Source organism: Abramis brama (assembly GCF_963993115.1).
Source record: "Abramis brama genome assembly, chromosome: 12".
NCBI classification, from domain to species: Eukaryota; Metazoa; Chordata; class Actinopteri; order Cypriniformes; family Leuciscidae; genus Abramis; species Abramis brama.
In genome coordinates, this window is record NC_139974.1 from 26,571,007 (window position 1) to 26,593,925 (window position 22,919).

Sequence of the window (22,919 nt, forward strand, 5' to 3'; positions counted from 1 at the left end):
ATATCACGATATGGCGATAATCGATATATTATCAGTAATAACTCACAATTTATCATGTTTTAAGAAATACATTTTTTTTTTTTTAATTAGGAAAGCGCTAATTTTTTTTTATATTTTTTTTTATGAAACAATAACAAAAACAACTTGTCTTATCAGTTGCAACAAAACAGTCACAGACACTATTTTTGTTTTGCTGCAGATGATTTTTTTCACTCGGGAGAAATCAAGTGGAATCGATGCTCGCAGCGTGTGAGAGGAATTACAAGCCGAGCCGAGCACGTTACGAGCACCTCCCGACCTCCCGATAATTTTTAAACATGTTTTTTCACCAGCTGTCCCCTATTGCCAAATCATACACAACCACGTCTATGGCGCTACCTCAGTGGCAGCAACCATACAGCGTGCGCATACACTGTCACACACACACACTTTTCTCTCTCTCCCATTCGCAACATGACGGTTTAGCTCGAAAGCCCACGTGATTGCTGCCGACTCGGGATAAAATTCATGCAGGACAGTCGTGCCGTGTACCAGCTGCTTTGAGCGATTATCAATTAAAGTGACTCGCAACGTGTGCAATATCTCACGACCTCCCGAGTGTCCGAACTCGCACCGTGTACGCCCGCCCTAACGGCTTTTAAGATCGATACTTGGCAAGAGCGCATCGAGAATCGATCGCGGGAGAAAATATCGCGAGATATCGCCATATCGATATTTTGGCGCACCCCTACTATAAACTGCCAAAAGAACAATATAATCCATAAACCATGTAATTTGTTTGGCAGTGTTCATAAGGGAATCGAAAGAGATGGTTTTCCATTTGTTTCCTGCGAAACAGAAGTAGCGACAAATCTTTTCTTCTGTATTGGGACGTACATCCGAGTGTAATAGATTATCAAAAAAGAAGAAAAAAAATAAGTAGGGCAAGGACGAAAAAAATGAATGCAAGCTTTGCAATCGAATGTGGAGGAGACCTGCATACGTCACCATTCTGTCATCCAGATGATTTGATTGATTGACCCCATCTTGAGGGCGAGTAAGTGATGACAAAATGTTTATTTTTGAGTTAACTATCCAATTTCAATTGTAATGGAGACTCCAGGAGATACAAGAGCTTCAGTTTGGACTCTGGAAAATCCAAACATTACACAAACAAAACTGAAATAATAGCCTCTTATAAATGATTTATATTCAAAATACATTGCATTGTAGATTATTACACACAATTGTTTGACAGCGCAACACCTCTCAGCTCCAACTGCATATTCGCCATCAATTTAATCAGTGAAATCCATATAAATACAAAACAACCTGGCACAATTTTTTAACTGTAATTAGTAAAAAGTTTTCTATAATTGCCATTGCAATAAATTGTTAAACCTCATGAGGTAAAAGGTTTTAAGCATAAACATTTACTTTGTTCAAAGTGATTTTTCCGTCCATTATTGCCACCATTAAATGATCATCATGAACCATTTTAGTGTTTCTGAGGCTTACAGAAGAAATTAATGTAGGTCTCACAGCTTCTTGAATGAAAGAGGTCTTTTAAATGCTGGAACATCGTAATTGGTAAAAGCAAAATTAAAAAAGTGCTTGGCTTTCTGTGAAATGCAGCTCACCAGCGCTTATTTCAAAGCAAACCACAAGAGAGAGAGGGGTTCTTGAGAGCCCAAGCTCAAGTGAAACTCATTAAAAGAACAAACAGCACTGAGAGCAAAGCCATATCCAACATGAGTGAAACCAGGCTCAGAGGAGACGCTTCATTTCAGAAACTGATACACGTCCTGGTCCAGCGTGATGATATTGCAGTTAGACAGCAGCTTAAGCAGAGAGTGAGTGACACTCATGAGCGCCATCTCTGACCTGGAGGAACACAGAATGACGTCTGATGCTTATTACACACAAACAATATGGTTGCCATATGGGCTAAAACTGCAAGCTTGATTCCAGTTTAATATTAGTTTCATCAAATCATGATATGGACTAGTGTCTGTGAATACTGAAGCACAAAAAAAACATTTAAATATGAAGTCTGCTTATTCTCTATGTCTCTGAAGAGTGGTACAGTCAGTACACACAAACTCAATTATGCATGATGCTTGTGTTTCAGCGTCTGCCGTCTCATGAACACACAAGCTTCATCTCCAGAGCTGCTCTGAAAGTCATTTCACCATTTAATGTGAAGGTCTTCATTACAACTCACCAAAATAAAAGTTTGGTTTAATTTGAAGAAACTACGACAGTAGAATGTAGAGTAGATTTAAAGTAACAATAATAATAATAAAACTATTACAACTTTAAGGAATATCAATTTTAAAGTTTTAATTTTTAAAACTGTTGTTCATCACTTTGTTTGCCAAAAAATGTAAAGAACAGTTACATTTTTCATGCCTTCATTTGATTATATCTTTTTTTTGGTTTGTTTTTACAATACATTTGTATTAAATTATAAATCAAGAAAAATTCAAACATCATTTAAACATTATTAAAATAAATATAATTTTAATAAATCACTAAATTATTAAAGTTTTATGAATCCAATTAATTAGACATGCTTTTTAATTATTCAAATTGAATTAAACTATTAAAACAGAATCCATAAAAAAATGTATGAAAAAAAAAATGTTTGAAAAAAAAAAAAATTATTTCCCCTATAAATGTAATTTTTGTTAAACTTTTAATAAATAGTTCAATCGTATATGTTTATGCTTTCAATTAATTAGACATGCTTTTTGATTACTGAAAATTGAATTTAACTATTAAAATGGAATCCAGAAATTTAACTTTTTTAGAAATAACTAAATAAAACAAATTTTGGGAAAAAAATAAATCAGATTTCATAGTTTCTAGTGTCATCACCTTAAAGCGAATTCAAACTTGACGCCCTCCCAAAAGGACCAGAACCAGCGGAAGACCGACAGTCTGGGAAGAATCCTGGTGTCATCGGCCAGAGTTCTGCCCCATCCTCTCACAGCACTGAAACAAAGTTATTTTATATTAAAAAGATGGATAGCAGAAGGGTGAACAAGATCAAAATTCTAAACAGAACCATAAATACGAAAACTTACAAGGGGCAGCAGTTATTCTACAGTATTCAAGAAGGAATAGGACAATGAAAAGAATATAAATACAAAGATTTTTGGGTCAATACTAGAGCCCAGCAGGTGCTAGTCCTTTCCCAGTCCCCTACCACTTGGCCATGATGAAGTAGCGGTCGACTGGAGCTCCCAGAGTGATGTTGATGCAGCGGACCGTGTTAATGTTCCTGAACACCAGCAGCATGGGCCGCGGCATAGACTTCAACACCTGCATGATTTGATCGAAGCGGTTCATGGCCATGTCGCGCATGTACGACGTCTCCTCTCGAGTCAGGATGTTACCCAGGCCCATTTTCCACATGTTGATTGGCCGCTGCAGAAGCATCTCACTGAACAGGAAGTATTCTGGGAAGGTCCAGTGAGACGCATTGAATATGATAATATCAAAATACTTTTTAATAGGGGTGTAACAATATATCGCAATACAAATATGTATCGTGGATAGTTCACCCAAAATTAAAATTACCGTGTGAGTTTACAGAGTTTTGGTGTCAGTACTACATTAAACTACTATATAATGTTGAATATAATGTATAATAATGCAATGGGGGAATGTTTGTGGGTCCTTATAATGCCAAATGTCTTATGTTACCAGTAAGTGGCCTGCATTATTTTTAATATATCTAGTCAGTGACAGAGTACAAGCATATTTGTCTAAAATACTTCTGTATTTTCAGCTTCAGAATCATGAATATTTGTATTCTGGTGTCACTATTGTCCTGTGCACCAGCACCAAGTCCAAGCTTCTTCATTTCCACCCCCAATGTAACACTAAATTTAGCATTTTAATCAACAGTACATTTTTTGTTAACCTTCTACTATATGTCTTGGAGTATCAAAATAATAGTTCAGTATCGTGATATGTATCGAATCGTGACATGAGGGTATCGTTACACCCCTACTTTTTACAAACCGTAATGTGAAATATTATTACAATTATACAATTACAATTTAGTGTTCTATTGTAATATATTTTAAAATGTAATTTATTCCTGTGATATAACAAACATTTTCAAGTAGTTTCAGTTATCAGAATTTAAATAGTATACATATTAATAACTACATAACAACTGCCTTTTGTCATGATAAAATATGTAAGGAAAAACTGCTTTACCTTTGACCCCGAGCTGATTTGCATATTTCTTCATGCCGGCTTCATCCCGCAGGATTATGGATCGCCACAGCTGACACAGAGCCGCTCTGTCACTGAGAGAGAGAGAGAGAGAGAGAGAGAGAGTGAGAGAGAGAGAGTGTGAGTCACCTTCTGTTTCACGTTGATTCCAGTGACTGAAGTGTTTGTTTCTCATGTTCTCACCTTTTACTGAGGTTTTCATACAGCCCATGATCCAACAGGACTAACTCAGCTTTTTTATCTGGACCTCTTCTTACCAGTACTAAAATGAGCAATATTTCACATGGGCGACACTCATGAAGGAACGTCTGGGTCATAATTTTTAGCATCATTATATGTATTCATTCATTCCCAATAAGAAATAGAGCCATATAATGACAGTAATCACCATTTCCAGGATGAGGATCAGCGTGAATAAAGCCGGTGTAAAAGATCTGCTCTGCGAATGTACGGACGAGTTTATCAGCTGCCTGAAACTCAGCCAGAGGAAATCATGGACATTTAATGGATGTGATGTGAGCCCGTGCATTTATAACAGATGGCATTGAACTCACGTCTTTCAGACTCAGTCCCTGACGCTGAATCTCCTCCACGTCGTTGATTTTGCATCCATCACAGAACTCTGCTGTGAGGACTCTCTACATGGGCACAAGTCATAGTTAGTATCCATTTACACTACCAGTCAAAAGTTTTGGATCGGTAAGATTTTTAATGTTTTTAAAAGAAGTCTCTTCTGCTCACCAAGGCTGCATTTATTTGATTAAAAAAATAAATAAAAATTAGTTAGCAACGACAGTAATATTGTTAAATATTATGACAATTTAAAATGACTATTTTCTATTTTATATATTTTAAAATGTTGAATTTAAAATTTAAAATTGAAATTCAAAGCTGAATTTTCAGCATCATTACTCCAGTATTCAGTGTCACATGATCATTCTAATATGTGGATTTGATGCTAAAAAAAACCCATTAATTATTATTATCAATGTTGAAAACAGTTGTGTACAATTTTTTTCAGTATTCGTTGATTAATAGAAAGTTCAAAAGAACAGCATTTATTTGAAATAGAATCTTTTGTAACATTATAAATGTCTTTACTGTAACTTTTGATCAATTTAATTCATCCTTGATGTATAAAAGTATTGATTTCTTTTATTTTTCCCCCTCAAAAATAAAATAAATATTCTTACTGACCCTAAACTTTTGAATGGTAGTGTTAATAAAGCTTTCTATTTCAGATAAATGTTGTTCTTTTTGACATTCTATTCATCAAAGAATCCTGAAATAAAAATGTAAATAACTGTTTTCAACATTGATAATAATGAGAAATGTTTCTTGAGAGCATCAAATCATCATATTAGAAAGATTTCTGAAGGATCATGTGACACTGAAGATTGGAGTAATGATGCTGAAAATTCAAAGTTTTAAATTGTAATAACATGTCGCAATATTACTGTTTTTTGTGTATTTTAATCAAATAAATGCAGGCTTGGTGAGCAGAAGAGACTTCTTTTATAAACGTTAAAAATCATATCGATCCAAAACTTTTGACTGGTAGAGCATGTGTGAAAGCTGGAGACCAAAGAAAGACTTCACCGTCATATGAAGTCTCACCTTGCTGGTCAGATCCCAGAATACTTTGGGCACGACTATAAACTTAAAATGCTTGAGTTCCTCTGCACAACGTTCAGAATTCCTGCCTTCATTCTCAAAATCCAGCTCTTGTGCCAGCGTTCCTTTCAAGTCCTACCAGCATCATGGAGAAAAATAAAGAAGCAATGAGAGATTGTTTCCATCCGCCTTGACCTGACTGCATTATCTACTACAATACACGGATCCATTCAGAATTACTAAACACAGAAACATACACATGACAAATAAAACATTATCCTGAATGTGTGTGGAAACAACGTTAATGTACTGAAATGTGTCGATGCATAAATACGTGTGATCAGTGCGTCGAGAGCGCACATACACGGTTTGTTTCCCGGTTTGCCATGTCTTTCTTTTCTTCCTTTCTAACTATTCTTTCTTTTTTACATTTCTTTCTTTCTTTTTAACTTTTCTTTTTTCAAACTAATCTTTCTTTCTTTCTTTCTTTCTTTCTATCTAACTAATCTTTCTTTCTTTCTAACTAATCTATCTTTCTTTCTATCTAACTAATCCATCTTTCTTTCTTTCTTTCTTTCTTTCTTTCTTTCTACTTTTCTTCCTTTCTAACCATTCTTTCTTTTTCACTTTTCTTTCTTTCTTTTTTCAAACTAATCTTTCTTTCTTTCTTTCTTTCTTTCTTTCTAACTAATCTATCTTTCTTTCTTTCTATCTAACTAATCCATCTTTCTTTCTTTCTTTTTACTTTTCTTCCTTTCTAACCATTCTTTCTTTTTCACTTTTCTTTCTTTTTTCAAACTAATCTTCCTTCCTTTCTTTCTTTCTTTCTTTCTTTCTTTCTCTTTCTTTCTTTCAAACTAATCTTTCTTTCTTTCTAACTGATCTTTCTTTCTTTCCTTCTAACTAATCTATCTTTCTTTCTTTCTAACTAATCTATCTTTCTTTCTTTCTAACTAATCCATCTTTCTTTCTTTCTTTCTAACTAATCTATCTTTCTTTCTCTCTAACTAATCCATCTTTCTTGCTTTCTAACTAATCCATCTTTCTTTCTCTTTCTTTCTTTCTTTCTTTCTTTCTAACTATTCTATCTTTCTTTCTAACTATTCTTTCTTTCTAACTATTCTTTCTTTTTTCCTAACATTTCTTTCTTTCTTTTTTCCTAACATTTCTATCTTTCTTTCTTTCTAACTAATCCATCTTTCTTGCTTTCTAACTAATCCATCTTTCTTTCTTTCCTTCTTTCTTTCTTTCTTTCTTTCTTTCTTTCTATCTAAATATTCTATCTTTCTTTCTAACTATTCTATCTTTCTTTCTAACTATTCTTTCTTTTTTCCTAACATTTCTTTCTTTATTTTTTCCTAACATTTCTTTCTTTCTTTCTAACTATTCTTTCTTTTTTACTTTTATTCATACACGGTTTGTTTGCGCATTGATAACGGACTCATGTGTGCTGTACGACTCCTGTACATCACCGCAGTTGTATTTAACTTGATTACAATCCGCATCCATCAAAAATTTACTAGCGAGACGCTGGTTTGCTTTATCCAGTCATGAAACGTAGTTTGCGTATCATCTGGCCAGCGGTGGGATGATTTAACATTCCTTTCAGTCTATAGTTTTGAGAGTAAGTTTTGATTTCATGCAGTTTTAAACGCATTATATTTCACGCACTGACCTGCAAGACCCAGCGGAAGCCAAAGCTGGGGTGCATAGACTTCACTATGTCCAGCAAAATCTCCAGAGTCCTGATATCACCATCAAAGCGATCCCTGAGATCGATATACTGCACCTGAACAACACACATCAACAGATCCTCGTAACAACATAAATGCATCAATAACCACTGGATCATCTCTTCATACTGTTTGTATATCACCTGTTCATGCAAATACTGAAAAAAAAGTACAATACTGCACTGGACTATCAAATCACGTTAAACCAATTAAAATAATATCTATCAAACTGATGAATCAAGTAAAATGCACATAAACTGTATTTTATCAACATTCATCATGTGCAGCCCTAACACACCTTTACAGCCACAGGTGTCCCATCATGCAGTTCGGCCTTGTGTACTTGTGCCAGACTCGCAGCAGCCACAGGCTCATAGTCAAACGTCCTGAACATTTTATCTGGAGTCATGCTGAAGTCCTCCTGGAATAAAGCGTCTACCTAGAACAACATGGATCGAGATGGATTTGATATAAAAGTGATAAATATATATATAGATAGATAGATAGATAGATAGATAGATAGATAGATAGATAGATAGATAGAGATTCCAGTTGAATCTTAAAGGATTAGTTCACCCCAAAATGAAAATTTCCTAATAATTTACTCACCCCAATGCCATCCAAAATATCCATGTCTTTCTTTCCTCAGTGGGAGAGAAATTATGTTTTTTGAGGAAAACATTTCTGGATTTTTCTTCTAACAACGGACTTCATTGGTGACCATCGTATTAAAGTCCAAATCAATGCAGTTTCAAAAGTCTTTGAATGTTTAAACGGGCTGTACGCGATCACAGCTGAAGAAGAGGTTGTTATCTAGCGAAACGATAGGTCATTTTCAAAAAAATGTATAATTTATAGACTTTTTACCTTCAATAGTTCGGATTGAGCTGATCAACAAACGGACAGGGAACTACGTCATCACGTTGAAAGGCCACGCTGGCGCCGGCAGAAGTACCGCCCCACTGTTTACAATGCGACCATATGTAGGAGGATAGTTCAAATAGTATTGTTTGCTATTATATATATAGTAATAGTATTCAGTGAATATGAATAGTATATGAATAACATTCTGATGAATATGAATAGTAGTTCAAATATGACCTTTCAACATGATGACGTAGTTCCCTGTCCGTTTGTTGATCAGCTCAATCCAAACTATTGAAGGTAAAAAGTCTATAAATTATATGTTTTGTTTTTTTAAATGACCTATCGTTTCGCTAGATAACAACCTCTTCTTCAGCTGTGATCGCGTACAGCCCGTTTAAACACTTCAAAGACTCTTGAAACTGCATTGATTTGGACTTAAAAACGATAGTAACCAATGAAGTCCACTGTTAGAAAAAAAAATCCAGAAATGTTTTCTTCAAAAAACATAATTTCTCTCCCACTGAGGAAAGAAAGACATGGATATCTTGGATGGCATTGGGGTGAGTAAATTATTAGGAAATTTTCATTTTGGGGTGAACTAAACCTTTAATGTTTTCTGCTTCTTAAAGGCACACTATGCAGTTTCCGTTTTTCTCAAACAGCGACCTCTAGAGTCACTGTGGAGTACTTGTATTTAACGTTACTGTCGTAAATACCACTCACGCAGAGCCGTCTCTGCACTCTTCCGACCGCCCTTTCTTCGTTTTCTTCATCGACTCTGCCATGATTCACATCTGAAATACGTGCTAGTGTCTTCCATAGAGGCTGCTTCATATGTTGTTGATGTACGTGACGTCGTGCCGTAAAGCAAGTCGTGATCGAAATGACTTCGAAGCTGTTATATTAAGGTACAAATCTTGCATAGTGTGCCTTTAACCTGAAGCTGCTCACCTCTTTGTATCTTCTGTTGAGCGCTTTATCCTCCAGCACATGCAGGGTGCGGATGTACTCTGGAGGTAGAAGATGGTTGAATGCACACAGTCCCTGTCCCAGCTTAATATACAGGCCTCCGTTCTGGATGGCCCCATCTACCATATTACTGGCTGCTCTCTGATGACACGCTGACATGAGCTCCTCGTACTCTGGACTGCTCTGGCGACAGGGACGGAAACAGAGTTTAGAGCTCACAGTGTTTGGCATTTTTACTGTTTACTTGTTTTTATAACAATGTTTCGCACTGGATATATTTGTGCAGAAAACGTCATAAAATAAATGTTTTTTTTACGGGGGTATAAACCTACCTCATCCAAGCCACGCAGAACAATGTTGGATGTCCACCAGTAATCTGCTGATATCATCAGCCCGACATAGAGAGACCTGACGTGACGCAGAATCAGACATCTCAATTTCAGCCACGATACAGGCATGTCAAAACCAAAAGCAAAATCTGACATCTAGAGATCAGAGAGCCTGATGGGTAATATAATGCCATACACTAACTTTCAAAAGTTTAAGGTTGGTAAGATGTTTTTGAAAAAAGTCTCATACTCACAAAGACTGCTTTTATCAGATCAGAAATAAAGCAAAAACAGCAATACTGTGAAATATTATTACAATTTAAAATAACCGTTTGCAAAACAAATATATTGTACAACTTTAAAGGGATACTCCACTTTTTTTGGAAATAGGCTCATTTTACAATTCCCCCAGAGTTAAACAGTTGAGTCTTACCGTTTTCGAATCCATTCAGCCGATCTCTGGGTCTGGCGGTACCACTTTTAGCATAGCTTAGCATAGATCATTGAATCGGACAAGACCATTAGCATCTCTCTCAAAAAAATGACCAAAGAATTTCGATATTTTTCCTATTTAAAACTTGACTCTTCTGTAGTTACATCGTGTACTAAGACCGACGGAAAATGAAAAGTTGCGATTTTCTAGGCTGATATGGCTAGGAACTATACTCCCATTCCTGCGTAATAATCAAGAAACTTTGCTGCCGTACCATGAGTCCAGCATAGTATTGACCGCCAAAGTGGTACCGCCAGGCCTGGAGATCGGCTGAATGGATTCGAAAACAGTAAAACTCAACTGTTTAACTCTGGGGGAGTTGTAAAATGAGCCTATTTCCAAAAAAAGTGGAGTATCCCTTTAAATGTATTCCTGTGACGTCAAAGCTGAATTTTCAGCATTATTACATTATTATTACTGAATTTTCAGCATTTGCTGCTCAATAAACATTTCTTATTAATATCAAGGTTGAAAACAGTTGTGCTGCTTCATATTTTTGTGGAAAAGTAAATTATTTGATAAACAAAGTTAAAAAGTATATCATTTATTTGAAACTGAAATCTTTTGTAACATTATAAATGTCTTTATTTTGATCAATTTATTGCACTCTTGCTGAATAAGTCTTAATTTCTTTAAAAACAAATACTGACCTTTTGAATGGTAGTGTGTATATAACAGAATTTAATATTAGCAAAGCAGATTTCTGATATTAAATAATGTTATTTTACACAAGAAAGAGCTTGACCTGCAGAAGCGGCCGACTCCCTCTGCTAGTATCTTCATCTTCCTCCTCTCTCTGGGCTCTGAGACCACATATCGCACCCCGACCACGAGCGGCACCCCCGCCGAGACGCCAAACAACAGCTTCCTAAAGAGCCTGTGACTCTTTACAACTCTAGAGGAACAGAACACAATCCAGCATCACTGGCAAAAATCTTGTTCATATACAGTACCTACTATAACATCCAGAGTGTTTTCACCCTTAAAATGAAGTCAGACCCCATAAAGCAAACGAAACCAACCTGTGTGAGGAGAAGAACTTCTGATGTTCTTGTGGACCTATGAGCCGAGGACACCTCCGTAACAGAGACATATGACGCCGACACAGCCTTAACTGAAGACAAAGACAATAAAAAAATTAAACACCAGTCAAACTGCATGTTCACTCAGGTAATGCGTTACATGTTGAGAGAACAACAAACATAATAATTTAGGTAAAATTTGCATTTAGTCTCTATGGACACAGATTATTAGATTTTGAAGGTTCAAGCGAATTGTGGGAAGAAAATTCACATTTGACACCTGCTAGCATGTCAAAATATCTCGGAGATGATCTGTGTGGTGTGTTTTCATAGCAGCTTCACAGTAATAAACAGGAAAATAATGATCAATGATGCAAACTTTATCATCAAATATGGGGCCAGTTCAAATTCAGCTGTCTACAGAAGACAATAGCGTCGTTATTCAGCTAAATTCAGTTCAATGCTGATTCGGTTCAGTTTGTACACTGTAACACAAGAGTTTCCCCATCAAGGCCGTGCGGGAAATGTGAAAGCAGGGGGAATGTTTATAGAAGCAGGGAACAAAATGTTTTTACTCAGACGGGTTGATTTGTGGACAGGTCAGGGATGTGCTCCAGCTTAAAGGTCTCTATAGAGTATGATAAACAACAGCCCATCAACAGCCCATCAATAGCCCCCCCGTTCTCTTACACACAACTGCACAAGTCGGCAAAATCTCTGCGAGCCAATGTTCCAAACAGAGAGCTTCTGTCCAAGAAAGAGACTTTAAATCAATCCCTTTCCAAAAATGTTCTAGGTAACAACAGATCCAGCCTAAATACTATTGTAACCTTGACAAAAGTACCATGACAGTGCCATGGTATCAGATGGTAACTAAGTACATGAATGAAAGCACATTTTCAGGATTGATGGGCAAATTACACTATTCATGTACCCTGGTAATGACATGCCACAACAAAGTACTTAAAAAACACCATGGTACAACTGTGTTGCATATCAAAAATATGTGGGATTGTTATGGCACATGTAAAAGACACAATTAAATGAAACACAGTAGTACCATGGTACTTTTTTGTTAAGTGTAGCAGTAGTTCTCAACCTTTTTTACTCATTGTCCACTACAAAATCCCATGATTTGTATAGTTTTTTTATAGTATAATAAGGATTTTTAAAACTACTTTTAATGACATTTTCTACCCAATAAAATATTTTAGAGCTTGACATAGCTAGAAAAAGATATGTTATTTAAGAAAAAATGGCCATGGAGAATGTATTCATTTAAATGACTTTCCCCTCTCTCTTGCTGCGTGTTTGCAGAACAACCTGACACTCACATGACATCACAGCAATAGCAAACCATAGTAAACTTGATAAACTAATGTCGCACCCTACATTTTTTCTTGTTCGAGAAGCCGTTTCACTCTGATATTTGTCACAATAGAGAAGAAAATACTATCGCAACTTCGGTTACATGCCGACTTTATATCATTGTAAGTCATCTTGAGGCCCCCTAGTGGGCCCCAGTCCCCTGGTTGAGAAGCACTGCACTACAGACAGTGTTACCATTGTAAAACTTGGTATTAGCAAAGTCCCTTTAAGTCTATGGTATTATTAGTCACCATTGTCATCAAAAATTAAATTCATCATAATGAAGTTTCTGAACTTGTTACAATAGTAAACGGTAACAGTAGTAACTATGCTATTTAAACTATGGCTACCATGGTAATGTTTTGGTGCTGTCAGCTGCCACCACTGCAGGACAGGCATTCTTTATACTTCTATTCTTATACTTGGACATAACAATTAGTCTTTAGTTTGGGATTTAAGGCTTACAGTGATAAAGAACAATGCATGCTTTGACATTTCCTCTGGCTTTGACTGCTGATTCAGGATCAGACATGCACTTCCAGACTGGATAATGACATGGAATATATCTTCCATTTAAATGCATCTGTATTAAATCCTGAAGTGTAAAATCGAAATACAGTGACCTTTTGTTTCATAGAGAATCTGACTGTATCATACTGATCAGGCAACTCACTGATCGACTGAACAACAGCAGAAGTGAGCGGCTAACGACGATGTTGCGCTTACCGATCTAAATGTCTCTGCCGCCATGTGTCCGGTCCGGTCGGGCTGATAATGATCGCATGAGTGACTGTCCGCTCTCGCGGACACTTCCTCGCGCTTCAAGATCACGCACGCGTGTAGTTTGATTGGACAGTTGGGAAAGAGCCTGCTGTGACATCATCAGTCACGTGATAGTGGTCTGACGCGACATCGCGCTCCACCTCATAAAAAATGGTGTTTTTGAAAAAACTTAAGCATTCAAATTCAATAAACAACTAAATAATAAAAAATATTAACATACAGAAAAAAATTCTAAATAAAAAAATGTTTACGTGAAGTGCAGTGTAACTGTTAAGCCTTTAATTAAAGGGACAGTACACAGAATTACAAAAATAAACCTACATACGTACATCATATATAAGTAAACTTAAACTAAATTTAAACTAAGTTTAAATAAAAAGAGTAAGTTAAATTAATCTGCAAAGATGACTCTACTGCATTTTCTTTACTTTGGAGTAATTCTCTCCAGTGTTTCAGAATATTGATAATATTTAGATTTAGAACCGTGCAAAATGGCAACACTTGTATTGATTAAAAGTACACCTTAAAAGCACCGCTTTGGATAGAAAGGTCTGCCAAATGCATACATAACAGATGCATTCCTCTTCGATCATATTTTGAATAAATGATTTAGTGATGATGTTATCCAGCTTTGAAATTCAACCAAAGTAAAACCAAAGTGAAAATATACCCCAAACCAAAATGTTTAGACGTTGCGATGACGCGCTGCTTAATCCCTTGACAGATGGTATGATCATGATATTTCATCAGATTACATCACAAAGCAGGGGTTTGCCTGTCTCAGAAGGGGGAGGGGATACATAAATACAGTTTGGTACAAATGCTCAAGTCAGATTTACTTTGAACCACCAGTTTGATATGACTGTACCTATTTAATGCATTATTTAATAAATTGATATTGTTTATATTTATATACAATTCTATTATACGTACATAACTGTTATTAGTATATTTATTAAATCATAGAGATTATACTCTTATATGAATTTAGTTTTAGATGAAGAGTGATAAAGTCTCCCGGAAGTGGAAGAAATCTCGCTCGTGCGGCAGCCTTGTGTTTCCTGTTTACGGGCGGGAAGAGTGAACCTGCGCTTCAGCCTGTCCTGCATTACAGCTCGTTTTCATCGCTTTATCGTCCTGCACGTCTCTGGATTATTTTAGAGATTTTTTACTCCTTTTATTAATTGTCATTACGCGCTCGCTGCGGTCCGCCGCGTGTGTGTGGCTGAAGTGTGAAGCTGTGATGGAGGAGTCTGTAGACTCCGGCGGTGCGGCACCAGAGGGCCCCACGGTGCAGGTGACGGAGATCCGCTACCCCGCTGGAGCGCGTCCCCTGCGGCTGCTCGAGTGGAAGGTGAAACCCGGAGCTCTGGTGAACGTTGACTCTGTCATCGCGGTTTGTGCGCCTATACCCGCCGAAAGCGAGTCGAGAGCGCCCGAGAGGAAGCTGAAGTCGGACCGCGCTGGAGTTGTGCGGGAACTGTGCTGTCAACTCGGGCAGGTCATCGCGCCCGGGTAAGTCGCGCTCTCATGGCTCTATTGGCCATCACACACCACGATTTAACAGTTGACATATCGTTTTACGTTTATATTGGCTGCCTTTGCTCATTAGCTGAGCGTGCTCGCGCTAAGCTAAGTGGCACGCGCACTGGCGCTCACGCTGGGCTCGTGACAGCAGCAGCTAAACTTCCACGCGTCTAGTATAAACACGTTTAATGACATGTAAAGGTGTTGGAATTGACTGTTTTAATATCATCAATAACTTGTTCGTATTATCTGACATATACCACTGTACAGTGTTCTTGAGAGATAGATAAGCTCTGATAGCCCTATGCTCTGAAAACAGCAAAACAAGAGTTGGGGGAGCGGCCCGCCCTTTTTAGCCAATCAGAAACGTTCTCTGCCAGTCAATCATCTTGTTCGTCGTTCTTTGCGGCCGTCGGATTGGCTGACATGACTCTACAGGGCGGGGCTTTGGAAGAGGGTGTGTCGTTGAACGCATGCATGCAGGCGGAATAATTCAGCCAAGTCTAGTAGTGGAAGAGAAACGTAAAATCAACTTTCCACAAGATACCGTACTGTTTACGTGTCCAGCAGCAGGTTTGTTGCAGAAATGTTTAAGTTGTGGGAGTAAAGACCCCTTATATTAAAATGAGTTTTGTGAATATTAGTTCATCATGTCTATTAGATTCAAATGGTGTCTTGAGAATGTTTTTTTTTATTACTATTTTAGTATTAATACTAAAAGTATTGCTGAGTGAAATACAAAACATGCCTCAATAAACACAAAACTTAATACTATTACAACAAATCCTGATAACAGCAAAACATAACGACTTTTTAAATAAATGCATAAATAAATAAAGATAAAGAACAGAAAAATCTTACACAAGGGGGTTAATCATCAAAATTAGGCCAACACTGCTAAATGATTACACAGCTTACGGTATTTTTTGTTATGCGTAAGTTGTAAGGATTTTGAAGATGATCACCAGGTCCTTCTGGAAAAGTGAAAGTAAAAAATAAACTGCATTTATGTATAAAATAATTGGCCAAAACCACAATGTTATTAACCAAAAATTCAACATCACAGTTTAAAGATTGCCTTCTCCAATAGCTTACTGCCTATGACCGACTAGCAGTTAGGTGATGGTTCATGGGTGTGATGTAAATTATGCCTATTATTGAGTATTAATTTCTTTTTGAATGTAGCCAGTCCTTCGATCCAGCTTATTTAATGACAATTAATGTCGTTTTTGATTGCTTTTTTGCCGTCTTTAACAGTAGAGGGTGCTGCGATCATTAGACATTGGTCAAATGTTTGTTTGTTTTTTTACTGAAAATTAGCTTTATTTATTTTACTTGTTAACAAGCATAATCTATAAAGTGCATTTATTGTACCTGTATTGTTTATTTCTTCACATTTTTGTCTTTTTGGCAGGGGTGTGATAGCAAAAGTGGAAGAATGCAGTCATCCCATTGTAATGAAGGGCTTGTGTGCAGAATGTGGCCAGGACTTAACTCAGTGAGTCTACATCTTGTTGTTGCACTGTTAATCTCCAGTACAGAATTGTTTCTCTCCTCTTACCTTAAAAAAGTGAAATGACGTCTGTCAGGTGACCTTCAGAAGAAGCTATTATTGTCTTTTCCTGTTTTTATCTAGTCTCAGCTCTTAGAGATATTTCTGGTAGTGTGCTTAAGTAACTAGATGGTCCTGAAGATGCACTTCCTTTTTTTTTCTGCCTTCCAGACTACAGAGCAAGAACGGAAAGCAGCAGGTGCCCATCTCTACAGCGACCGTCTCCATGGTGCACAGTGTTCCCGAGCTGATGGTCAGCTCAGAGGTGAGTGAGTTTGCTGAAAGGAGATTCTGAAAGGTGTGTATTAGAGTGCAGATAGATGGTAGATTTTAGAAGTATTTTTTCCATTAATTTTTTTCATAGGGATTTTTAGAAAGTCTTCGTTATGAACCAAATCAAGCAGCTGTGAGGTGAATTACATTACAAACTTTTATTTGAAGTAAAAACGTATATGAAAATCAGAAAAAGACAAAGGTACAACACTGTGTACTTAAAAACTTTAATTTAAATGGAAAATTCTGTCAATCGTTTGCTCAACCTCAAGTTGTTTCAAACCGGTATGAATTTCTTTCTTCTTTTGAATACAAAAGAAGATATTTTGAAGAATGTCGGTAACCAAACAGTTAATGGACTGGTTACCGACATTCTTCAAAATATCTTCCAAAAATAATTGTGTTATTTTTAATGGGTCACAGACACCCATCTATTCTAATTTAATTTGATTTTAATTTGACATTCTAATCTTAACGGTTAATGATCGACTGATGAGCTTCGGTTGTCAGTCAGAAAAATTATCGAAATTATCTAAATTCTCCACCAGATTTCTATGCTGCACACAAGGTCACGCTAACTCAAAAACTTGTGTAGTGCTACACAAGCTGAGACCTTATGTGAGATTTGATCATAGCGACTGCTCACGTCCATATTGATAAATGCTACGTTTTGTGTGGAAACGACCGTACGCCCATTATCCTCCCAATCGTTTTGTAAATGAGGGCCAATATACTTTACGTTTATTGCAAAATTTGCATATTTATACCAATATTTAATTACTTTGAGAACGTAGGGAGGTCGACTCGATTGAATCATTAATGCGAATGGGCTGTCCCTGCAGAGCACTTTTGGTGCAATTTGATTGCCGTGATTCTGTTTGGTGGAATTTTCTGTACAGCATCATGGGTAATGTAGTTTTTCACCAGAAATTCTTTTGTTAAACATGATTATTTTAAAATAAGTTGAAATGATGCAGGCTGATGGCTTTAACAAAAGCATGTACCATTGATTAACAACCTCTCATCTCACAATAGGGCTGTCTTTAAATGTTTATTGAAAATATCTAAAAGTTATCATTAAGAATAAATTTTCCAATGGAGAAATGAATGGATATTTCAGTCGATTCTTTCCAGAACCTGACAGTTCCTCTCTATTAATTAGAGTTAAAACACCCCTCATCTACCATTGGTCAGTCAAAAAGATAGTCCCGTCCCAAACTCACACCATTGGTTGAGCCAATGTTGCTGTGTTGGGCTGGTCAGGAAACTCGAACAAACAGGGCAGTATTTTGAGCTTTTTAAAAATGGCACACTTCAGCTTTTAAGTAGAGCTGCACGATTAATCGTTAAAAGATTGCGATCTCGATTCAAACACCCACACGATCATATTCCTAAACGGTTCGTCTGTGTCTGTTAAACCTAGTATGATCACTGCGAACATTCAAATCCGTTGAGACTCCCACTGAGTGTCCACACAGAATTATTTCTGTATTACAGTAATTCAAATTATTACAGAAACACTAGGATAAAAGTTTATAGACAACTTTATAGACAACAAAACACTGATGTCTACGGTAGCGGTCAAAATCGAGTAAATCACCTTTTGAAAGTAACTTGATGCATCAAATAAAAAAATGATCAATTACATCATTACACCAGTAGGTGGCGACAAGGGACTTAATTTTATTTGTCATTGAATTATTAAGAGATTTGTTCAAAAATGCTAATTAAACAGGTCTTTACGAGTGAATTATTGAGTCAAAATTCATTGAAACCGATTTTTTAAAAGTAATTTAAATTAATAAAATATTTTTTCATAGATTTCAGCAATAAACATTTAGTCAGAACCTGTGTTAAATTACATGCTATTTTGTTTTGTTGTCTATTCAGAATCGTGGGAGAATAGTGATCTCTATTTTAAGCAAAACAAATTCTCAATTTATCCAGAAATGTGCAGCTCTACTTTTAAGGATGAAAAGTGAAAGCATTATGATCCAACAAACTTTTTTCTCAAGTTCATGTTTGAGTGTTGCTGTATTTTAGGCAGTGACGTGTGCGTCTAAATACAGAAAGCTGGGTGTTGTAATAATGGCTTGTGAGGTCAAATCCATTTCAATGGGGCATAAAACGGTTTGTGAACGGAACCTTTACTTCGCACCATCAGTGTCCGGTGTACATACTCTGTGTCTTTTTGTCCTTGTTTCTCTGTGAGCAGCAAGCAGAGCAGCTTGGCCGAGAGGACCAGCAAAGACTTCACAGGAACAGGAAGTTAGTGCTGATGGTGGATCTGGACCAAACGCTGATCCACACCACTGAACAGCACTGCCAGCGTATGTCCAACAAGGTAACAGTAAAAGATCACATTAAACTAGCATTCAAATGTTTGGAGGAAAAAAAAGTTGTGAAATATTGCAATTTAAAATATCTATTTTCTATTTGAATATGTTTTCAAATGTAATTTATTCCTGTGATGGCAAAGCTGAATTTTCAGCATCATTACTCCAGTCTTCAGTGTCATGATCCTTCAGAAATCATTCTAATATGCTGATTTGGTGCTCAAGAAACATTTCTTATTATGTGCTGCTTCATGTTTTTGTGGAAACCATGCTTTTAATTTTTCATTCAACCATAAATATTTTTATTTTTTTTTAGAATTCAGCAAAAATAACTATAAATCTTTTATAATATTATAAATATAATTACTGTCCCTTTTGATCAATTGAAATAAATCTTGCTGATTGTAAACTTTTAAAAACTTTGTTAAACTTTGTAAAATCATGAATGATATTACTCAGTATTTTATTTTTCATGGATCATGTACCATTTTAGCTGGTTTTAGTGATTTATTCCGAGTGTCATTGATTGTCTTTTGGTTCATCCATTGATTTATTTTGTGCTCTTATGCCATTTTTAAGGCATTAGTTTAACCCGTCATTGATGTGCTACTGTATGTTATGATGGCTTCAACAGATTTATCCACTGTACCTTTGTTTTGTTTGAGTTTAACACGAACAACAGCAATACAAGAAAATATAGACAGCCGTATGATTTTCTTTAGACTTTTTAGTGATCTAATTTGCATGTTTCTGTGAACTCAAGCGATTGTGCTTGTAACTAGAAGCGTTGCTGTGAAGAGCTTAAATCAGGGTTCCCGCGGGGTCTTAAAAAGTCTAAAATTATGAGCGTGCTCATAATAGAAGCGACGCGCTCGTTTTTTCCAGGCGCTGTCTGAAAGCTCAGTCAACAGGAATGATGGGGGTGCACCCAAACACTACGGGTGGTGTTCTCTTCTCCGTAAATAAATCTTGTAGCAGAGCTACAGCAAGTGTTTTTCGGTGGTGGGAAATCCATTAGCCACTAAAACTTCTTTGTCATTGTGGAGACGCAGGGCATGGTTGCATAGCAACGACAGACGCCACGGGAAAATCAGACCTAATTTTACTATTAATAATAAAAGATAAGCTAAAGTACATTGTAAATGTCAGTAATTTATCTTTTGGACTCATTCTTTTTATAAAAAAAATATTTGAAGTCTGAAATATGTGAGGTTTATCTTTTTATAAAACCTTTTTTTTCAAACCTTTATTTTAACTTGTACATGTTAGCATATAACATGCAAGACACAAATATTAATTTTTAATGGAAATTTATTTGTTATTTGCTGGTTTTCGACATAAAACATGGTGAATTGATTTCATTGTGTAGTATTTGTACTTTTTGAACAGGATTCTGTGATAACCATGATCATTTTTGTCACTATAATCATGAAATTAAATGTTCATGCCATTTCATCTCTAGTCATGATCAACTATGATCAACTAAAATCAACTAATTATGTGTTTTTTACAGTATAATATGCAAAGTACAATTTTCTATAAAAAAAATAAATAGATTCTGTTCTTTTCTCTGACACGCGTTGTTGGGTGTGGAAGGTTACTAATGTGATTTATCTGTAAATTAAATTAATGCTTTTTCAATTACTGAATTCATTGAAATAAAATTAATTCTTTGATTTGAATATTTATTTGGTAATGCGTCGTGTAGGTCTTAAATTTCAATCTTTATGGTCTTAAAATGTCTTAAAAAAGTCTTAAATTTGACTTACTGAAACCTGCAAGAACCCTGTTAAATGCATCCGAGCATTGATTGATTTCTTTTAAATGACTGCATCATGCTCCTTTTCTTTGCTATCTTCCATTGTCGATTCATTCTTCTCGTAGGAGTAATACTTTCATTCTGCCGGCGTGCATTCACTCAGTAGATCAGCTCAAACAAAAATCTATTTCAGATCTTTATACCCAACAATTACCAGACCATTAACTGAGCTATCAAATGCTCAAATGGTTTCCTCAAAGAACGCATTATGTCTGCTTTCAGAAAAATTGTCAGCGTGCTGCTTTTAAAGCTTCCAGAACATTTCTTTTTAAATGAATGCTCCTAAAAGCCCCTGCTACAGCTGGACAGGATTGAAATGCAGCAGAATATTCATACATTCTTGCTTTTCACTCTAAAGCAGATGCAATACTGTTCTTTCATCAACGAATGCTGAAAAAAAAGCACGGTTTCCATAAAAATATTAAGCAGCATTACTGTTTTCAACACTGATAATTATGAGAAATATTTCTTGAGCAGCAAATCAGCCTATTAGAATGATTTCTGAAGGATCATGTGACACTGAAGACTGCTTAAAATTCAGCTTTCCCATCACAGGAATAAATTATATTTTAAAATATGTTAAAATAGAAAACAGTCATTTTAAATTGAGTTATTATTTCTGTTATTACTGTATTTTTGACCAAACAAATGCAACTTTGGTGAGCAAAAGAGACATAAAATAAAAAAAATCCTACAGACCCCAAACTTTTGAACGGTTGTATATATTGTATAATTTTCTAACGGTGTTGATCTTTTCCTTTCTCTAACTGCTTTGCATTGGGTTTTTTTTCCCCAGGGAATCTTTCATTTCCAGCTAGGACGAGGGGAGCCTATGCTTCATACACGACTGCGGCCTCACTGCAAAGACTTTCTAGAAAAGATCGCCAAACTCTATGAGCTGCACGTCTTCACCTTTGGCAGCCGTTTATACGCTCACACCATTGCAGGTACATAACTATGATGTGACGGACGCTGTACGGCTCAGTGCAAAGAAACCCCTAACCCTAAGTATTAAACTTAGATGTGGAACTTGTCCTGCTCCATTTGTGCTACAAACATGATGCTTCAATTCATGCGGCTTAAGAAGCGATCTTTGTGATCTATCTATGCGATCAGACTTTTGGATTTTGAATGGTAAACATGCAAAACAGTCTTATAACTATAATAGTGTTTGTGTGAGAGATTGAATTGTCTATGACAGCAGGATTGAATTCACTATGACACCAGGTGGCAGCATTTGTTCATATTCTCAGTATTTTGAGTTTGAGGATAAGTACATTGTTTGCTGTGTTTGGATATTTAGTGCAACAAATTGACAACAAACACAGAAAAAGTGTCATCTGCAAGCATTCAGTGTCCCGTTAACTGTGTTGGATAAAAGCATCTGCTTAATGACCAATAAACAAAATCTGTTAACTGATGTTCCATTCTATTGGCATCTTTAATATAAACTATACGCTATAATGGCAATCGTTATGTGTGACGCATTCATTCTCTTATCTAGTTCAGAGATTTTATTATGGGACGTGTAGTTGGTGTGCTTGGAGAGTGTACAGTCTGGTTTTAGTTCAGGTCGGATTTTGCAGGATTTATTTGGCACAGTAGATCCCCTCAGGTTTCTCTTTTCCAGGTGTATGTACCACCTTTTGAACGAGACCTAAAGAGGTCTCGAGTTTTGGGCATCTTGGCATCAGTACTTCCCATAAACCCAGATTCTGTAGTCTGGTTGTGGACACAACATCAGTAGATAAAACCGAATAAAGGAAATGGCTCAACTTTTCTGATTTAAAGTCTTGATTTACGTAGGAAGCGCGCACAGGAGATTGAAAGCTTATCAGCGCTGCACCTTTGAAAACATAAAAGCATTGATTCGTTTTATTTTTCCTGTTTTTCCTTTTATTATAGCTGTAAATAGTCTCAATGCGGTCTGAGCGAAATCACCGTGTTTATAGCTCTGCTTCCAGCTCTAATTTACACTTTATCCTTTCCTCTCTCTTTCTCTCA

The 22,919-nt window shown here is 36.3% G+C and overlaps 2 protein-coding genes across 3 annotated transcripts in view; one reads left to right on the forward strand and one right to left on the reverse strand.

Annotated features, from left to right (window-relative positions):
• Window positions 1–1,037: 1,037 nt before the first annotated feature.
• On the reverse strand, window positions 1,038–14,156 carry adck5 (aarF domain containing kinase 5). Of its 2 annotated transcripts, XM_084130060.1 has the most exons (15): window positions 13,352–14,156; window positions 11,258–11,349; window positions 10,981–11,130; window positions 9,746–9,821; window positions 9,396–9,596; window positions 7,876–8,016; window positions 7,520–7,633; window positions 5,848–5,979; window positions 4,785–4,868; window positions 4,619–4,700; window positions 4,414–4,492; window positions 4,213–4,304; window positions 3,191–3,443; window positions 2,860–2,976; window positions 1,038–1,863 (listed from the first exon to the last, which is right to left on the reverse strand). In XM_084130060.1, the coding sequence occupies exons 1-15, from the start codon at window positions 13,373–13,375 to the stop codon at window positions 1,761–1,763; spliced, it is 1,740 nt and encodes a 579-aa protein (XP_083986186.1). In that variant the 5' UTR covers window positions 13,376–14,156; the 3' UTR covers window positions 1,038–1,760. The 2 variants fall into 2 exon arrangements, with proteins under 2 accessions (XP_083986186.1, XP_083986187.1); XM_084130061.1 differs by lacking the exons at window positions 11,258–11,349; window positions 13,352–14,156 and having other exon boundaries at window positions 9,396–9,591; window positions 10,981–11,043.
• A 295-nt stretch (window positions 14,157–14,451) lies between these two features.
• ctdp1 (CTD (carboxy-terminal domain, RNA polymerase II, polypeptide A) phosphatase, subunit 1) overlaps window positions 14,452–22,919 on the forward strand; it is a 100,616-nt gene continuing 92,148 nt past the window's right edge. Inside the window, exons 1-5 of the mRNA XM_084130062.1 lie at window positions 14,452–14,923; window positions 16,350–16,433; window positions 16,659–16,752; window positions 18,976–19,104; window positions 21,712–21,862. Coding sequence (XP_083986188.1) covers window positions 14,652–14,923; window positions 16,350–16,433; window positions 16,659–16,752; window positions 18,976–19,104; window positions 21,712–21,862 — 730 coding nt within the window. The 5' untranslated portion in view covers window positions 14,452–14,651. The remainder of the gene's footprint in view (window positions 14,924–16,349; window positions 16,434–16,658; window positions 16,753–18,975; window positions 19,105–21,711; window positions 21,863–22,919) is intronic.